Genomic DNA, 5,868 nt, shown 5'->3' with positions numbered 1-5,868 from the left:
ACTTTGTAGATGGTACCAGACATTGAATGGGGAAAAAACATTCGCATAGTTCTAGATATTGGATGTAAAGATTCAAGCTTTGGGGCTTCTTTACTTGAGAAGGATGTGCTGACGCTTGCACTTGGCTTGAAAGATGACCTAGTGGATCTGGCACAGCTTGCCCTAGAGCGTGGTTTTCCTGCTGTGGTTAGCCCCTTTTCAGCTCGAAGGCTTCCTTTTCCTAGCGGTGTATTTGATGCAATTCATTGTTCAGAATGCAATATGGCTTGGCATTCAAATGGTTTGTTTCATCACCCTTTAGCTTCTGAGAAATTGTTTCTTTTTCTAGTTTGTTTTATTTATTGACATTAGTAGCTCCGAATTCAGGACGATTTTTCTTTAAATTAATTTTCAGGGGTTAAGCTTATTTTAGAGCTGAATAGGATTTTGAGGCCAGGGGGGTATTTCATTCTCTCTACTAAACACAACAGTGTTGAAGCTGAAGAAGGTTTGCTCTCTCCTTTCCCATTTTTCTCTTACATCATAGGACAATCAATAGGACTGACCAGTAATTTACTGATCCCTTGATTGGAACACTATCTAGTCCGTTACTTGGTCAATAGCCTCAATTATGGATACTGGAAACTATGAGAACGAGGAGGATGTGTCATGCATGATACATGGTAGTGCATGTAAAATATAAGTTATAGAGGGTGTTTGGGAGCCATTTTTATGTAAAAATGCATTTTGGAATGGTAAACTGATGAGAAATGTGTGGTTGAAAAATAAGAAAAAGTTTTTGATTTACGTGTAATATTATTTTAATGAAGAATGTGTGGTTAAAAAGAAGAAAGCTAAAAATACATTTTGAAAAAAATGGGTACCAAACAGGGCCATAATATTCTTCATTTTTCCTGGGGACTGGAGGAGGCACTGGAAGGAGGGGTGTGGGTGAGATTAGATTGGATAGCATTTATATTACATTTGGAGGTCAAATTTTGTATGTTAGAGAATATTGGAAGGTAAAACTAGAATGCACAAGTTAGAAATGACATTTATGAACTGAAATTTGATACAGTGTGAGGAACTTTTGCATCATACAATAAAGATATGTTTGGTATTGTAGTATTAAAGGAGAGATCCATGTGAAATATTTCATTGTGTGTTTGTCAACACTCTATCTAACGTTGGGATCTAGAAATATTCTGTGATTAAGGTACTTGAATGGCACATTCTTATTTGGTTATTGCATTTCTTTTATTGATATAGGGTCACATGGAGAGGTCTAAAATCATATACCAAGTATGTACACATTATTATTTGGTTATTGCATTTCTTTTATTGATATAGGGTCACATGTAGAGGTCTAAAATCATATACCAAGTTGTTTACATACAAGCTTCCAAAATTCACAGACATCGACTTGAATAGTGATTGATATGATACACCCATCTTCTCATTGGCCATTGCTATAGGCCTTGAGTCCATGTAAATTTGGCAGAAACTACCATGGTCAAACCGTTTGTAAAAAAATATAACATATAAAATATAAATAAAAAATAAAAAAATTCCTAAATAAATTAAAACAACTTCTTCTTTTTTTAAGAAATGAACCAGTAAAACCAGCCTGTTCCTAGGTTATTTTAAAGGGGTTTACATTTTCAATTTTTTACATATAACAACATCAGTACCCAGTTTTAGCTGTGAAAACTGTTGGTGTGGTTTGGTTCTTATAACAATGCTAAAAGCACCCGCATTGGGCTGAGGACAATTTATCCTTCATTCCCTCTCTTTCTTAGTTCTCTTAATTTATTATATTTTAATCAAACACCTAAAGGGTAGGGATTTTGTTCATGTTGTGCATTTCCTTCAATACAGTAATTCTCTGCATATTGGCATATTTCATCTTGCTCTCTGTAGGAGTTGATGTTTGTGAATTTTGAAAGATTTTAGACCTTATCGACCTTCTTATATATCTTTTAGCTATGACTAACACCCCAACTAGTCCTATTTGGGTGTCTCTGTCTCAAGAATAGAATTACAATAACCAAATAACAGTGTCATTGTTTATACAAATTCCAAAGTATTTCTAGATCCCACTGTCAGAGGGTTACAATAGAAAATGTACATTGGACTGTTAGTTCCTTTTTTTCCTCCTCATATTTGTCCCTAAATCGAATAGAAAATAAAAGGGGAGGAGAGGAAAGGAAAGGAAAGGAAAGGAGAGCTTAGAGCTATATAAGGAATGCATAGGCTATTGAAATAAATGTAAAAATAATTGGCAATTTTCAAGAAAACGGGGTGAATATAATACTTTTCTATTTTTCGAACTAATTCTTATTTAATGAGGCTTGGGATGAGATTTTTTTGGGGGGTTTCGGTGTGCAAGAGATTCTGTGTAATTATTTTAATTTGTCGCATAATGGAATCTCTAGAGGATTTGGGGATGAATCTAGAAATAGATCCGGATTCCTAACAAATATATCACATGCTTCTTTCGAGTTATCCTATTCAGTACATAATGCAAAACGTGTCTTTATTCTATGATATGAAATTTCGTGCACATGTAATTTTGTTCTGAAATTACCCCTTGGACAACTTATGGAACTTTTATTGCTGCTCATCTCATTTGAAAAACATCTTCTCCACTGCCAGAGATCTGAGATGTTCTTATCTGCAATTGAGAGACATTCTTCAAAATCCCTGCTAAATTGCTTAAATTTAAAGCCAACGAAATTCATGAGATACTAACCGTTGAATTTGCTTAAATTAAAGGTCACGATTATTTGTCAAAAATGCTTGTCAAATCCACGTGTAAGAGGAACACTTCCCTATTTCTTTGCAAAAATGATGCTTGGAATGTTTTATCTGCTGTATTCGCAGAAATCCAGAAATATTATGAGTTTTCTTGATCAGAAGCAGAATCTTATTTGGAAAAAACTAATTTGAAAAAGTGGAAATTTTTCCCTAGGCGCCATGTAGTAACATCAGCTGTGTTGATCCATTCCATTTTTTCTGTTTATTTGTGTCTTATCATGCATAAAAATACCTTCTTCTTTGTTTTTCCTTTTTTTTTTTGATAATGCAACGTCTATTTATGTCATTCCTCTTCTTTTCCAGCTTTGTCCAAATTGACGGTATCTGTTTGTTGGAACATCCTGGCTGATAAAGTCGATGAGGTCAGCGATATAGGTGTCAAGGTATATCAAAAGCCCGAATCAAATAACTTATATAGACTGAGAAGAAAAAGAGATCCTCCTATGTGCAAGGAAAATGAGAATACAGATGCTGCCTGGTAAGGACGACAAGTTCACTTTGCACGCCATAGTTTCTCTCCCATGTATAACTGGGCACACTTACTTTCTCTCCCATGTATAACTTGGCATACGTTACTTATTGACTCTAAAGTTTAACTAACACTCCCAAAAATGTTACTTTGCATTCAGGTGCACACAGTTACTCGTTATAATTTAGGCATGATGTATATCTTGATTCATCTCTGGATTCATATATTTAGCCTCTGTTTGGAGGAAATTAGAATCAAATTTTTAGTAGATTTTGATAAAAGTCGATGAAATGCATGATTGAAAAGTTGTGTGTCCCATAAAATATGTAATTAAAATTAATTGTTGACGTTGATTTTGATTTAAATTTAAATTTTAATCCCCACCAAATAGGGGCTTAATGTCGCTTCATTTAAAATTTTGGTATGGTAATGTTATATAACTTCAACATGTTATCGGTGGCAGGTATGTTCCATTGAAAAATTGCCTGCATGCCATTCCTGAAGCCATTGAACAACGTGGCACTGAATGGCCTGAGGTATGGCCGAAGAGGCTTAACACGTTTCCCGACTGGATGAATAAAATAGAGGGATTGACTGCCGACAGTGAGCACTGGAAAACTGTTGTGAAAGGGCCTTATCTAACAGGATTAGGTGTTGATTGGTCGACTATCAGAAATGTAATGGACATGAAAGCCATCAATGGAGGGTAAGTTAATAGAGTTACTACTATTAAACTCTATTTGCTTGAATATTTCATATTTCTACAACTATTGACAATAATGAACGGACGATTCGAAAGCCAAACTGCTTATAGAGTACTAAATTTTATAGTAATTTTACAGATTCGCTGCTGCACTTTCTAAGCAACAGGTGTGGGTGATGAATGTGGTACCGGTACATGCTCCAGACACACTTCCCATCATTTTTGAGCGTGGGCTTTTCGGCGTTTATCATGATTGGTGTGAATCTTTCGGTACTTATCCAAGATCTTATGACCTTCTGCATGCTGATCACCTCTTCTCGAGGCTTAAGAACCGGTGAGAAATTGCCTTGATAAAATTTGTTTGCTGACCTAGTATCTGCTTCTTCACTGTTATTGGTGGAATCTTGAACGGATTAGCTTACTGATGGCATAAGTCGTACTAGAAATCTGCCAAATGAACCAAGTCCACCAAAGCAATGTCAAAGAAAAAGGAAATTAAGATGCATGCTTACAGTTTCTTTCCTCTCTCAGTATCTTTCTATATATTTTTTTTTTTTTGCTTCTCTGTCTTTATTCCTATTTGTGCTTTGTCTCTTCATACTTTTCCTTTGCAGGTGCAAGAAGCCTGTAGTAATTGTTGTTGAGATGGATCGCATATTAAGGCCCGGTGGTTGGGCAATAATTCGTGACAAGGAAGAAATACTAGATCCATTAGAAGGAATCCTGAGGAGTCTGCATTGGGAGATTCGAATGAAATTAAGACACGATAAGGAAGGCCTCCTCTGTGCCCAAAAGACCGTATGGCGGCCCTGAAGCTTTTTATCATGCTAGTGTTGTGCATTTTCGACCATCTTCTACAGGCAGGAAGAGTATATATTTTTTCTTTATTTATCGACAGAAACAGATTAGTACCAATGTCGTATACTATGTTGTTGAGTGTTATTGTTGACATTTAGAAAAAGGGGCAATCATTTTTGTAGCTTCAAATGAGATACTTGGGTGGGTTTCCTCCGTTCAAGCTTATATGTTTTTTAATATTGACATTTTTTTTTTATTGAACTTTATCAGATTCATTGTTCTGATAGAGATGGAATCATGGAATTCATTGATTGGTTGTTTCATTAAGATTTGCCCTGTTTGATTCATATTATTTGGAAAAAAAAGAATACTTTTAAACAGTAATTTGATATCATTTCAACAACACATTTTCCAATGAAAAAATGTTACACGCAAATTCATAATTTTTTCTTATTTTTTAACTACACATTTTCCATTATTATACTATTCAAAATTGCATATTTATGAAAATAATATGGCTCAAACAAGGGCTTAGCACTGAAGAAGAAAAAAAGTCGAAGACTTTTATCGTACTATGTAGTTTTTGTTGGTTATTGAATTTAATCATTACAAGAGAATTCATTTTCCCTTGAAGTAAGTGAATAATGGATTTTAGATAACCGTGAGATAACTGGACTTTGTTTATAAATCCTCACACATAAGGTGAGATAATAATCTTGAAAGAGCTTTTATAGTCTAGTCAAATGCTTCGTTCTTTAGATCTTCTTCCTTTTTCTCTTTTTTGTACCTCCCTTTTAGGAAATATGAAACAGTGTGGCTAACCCTAAAACCTTGAGAAATGTGCCACGAAGGGTATATTCATAATACTCAATTAGGGTTTTATAATTGTACAATTTTCTTTTGACTTTAGTGTTGTGGGTCAATTAAGTCACCGTCTTTATTAGAGTTAAAAGAGGGACCTAACCAAATATACAGGATCCAAGTTCCAATAGATGTTTTTAATTGGATCAACTCTTGATCAATTAAGATACATTTATTAATTCCGACTTATTGTACCAAAAAATCGAAAATTGCACACTCGAGATGAGTGATAATTACGGAA

At 34.6% G+C, this 5,868-nt stretch overlaps 1 protein-coding gene across 2 annotated transcripts; it reads left to right on the top strand.

The window, feature by feature from the left end:
• LOC111408939 (probable methyltransferase PMT28) lies at nt 1-5,069 on the top strand. Of its 2 annotated transcripts, XM_023038791.1 has the most exons (6): nt 1-280; nt 395-487; nt 3,100-3,274; nt 3,729-3,971; nt 4,108-4,302; nt 4,583-5,061. In XM_023038791.1, the coding sequence occupies exons 1-6, from the start codon at nt 10-12 to the stop codon at nt 4,779-4,781; spliced, it is 1,176 nt and encodes a 391-aa protein (XP_022894559.1). In that variant the 5' UTR covers nt 1-9; the 3' UTR covers nt 4,782-5,061. The 2 variants fall into 2 exon arrangements, with proteins under 2 accessions (XP_022894559.1, XP_022894560.1); XM_023038792.1 differs by lacking the exon at nt 395-487 and having other exon boundaries at nt 4,583-5,069.
• Nucleotides 5,070-5,868: the final 799 nt, after the last annotated feature.

The sequence above is a fragment of the Olea europaea genome, chromosome 14 (genome assembly GCF_002742605.1).
Source record: "Olea europaea var. sylvestris chromosome 14, O_europaea_v1, whole genome shotgun sequence".
In the NCBI taxonomy this organism is placed as follows: Eukaryota; Viridiplantae; Streptophyta; class Magnoliopsida; order Lamiales; family Oleaceae; genus Olea; species Olea europaea.
This window is presented reverse-complemented; position numbering and strand designations above follow the sequence as displayed.

Excerpts from the sequence above, each read along its gene's own strand:
- LOC111408939 (XM_023038791.1), top strand. The coding sequence starts at position 10 with ATGGTACCAGACATTGAATGGGGAAAAAACATTCGCATAGTTCTAGAT. Across the intron at positions 3,972-4,107 it reads ATGAAAGCCATCAATGGAGG|ATTCGCTGCTGCACTTTCTA; the intron begins GTAAGTTAATAG and ends GTAATTTTACAG. Across the intron at positions 4,303-4,582 it reads TTCTCGAGGCTTAAGAACCG|GTGCAAGAAGCCTGTAGTAA; the intron begins GTGAGAAATTGC and ends TTTCCTTTGCAG.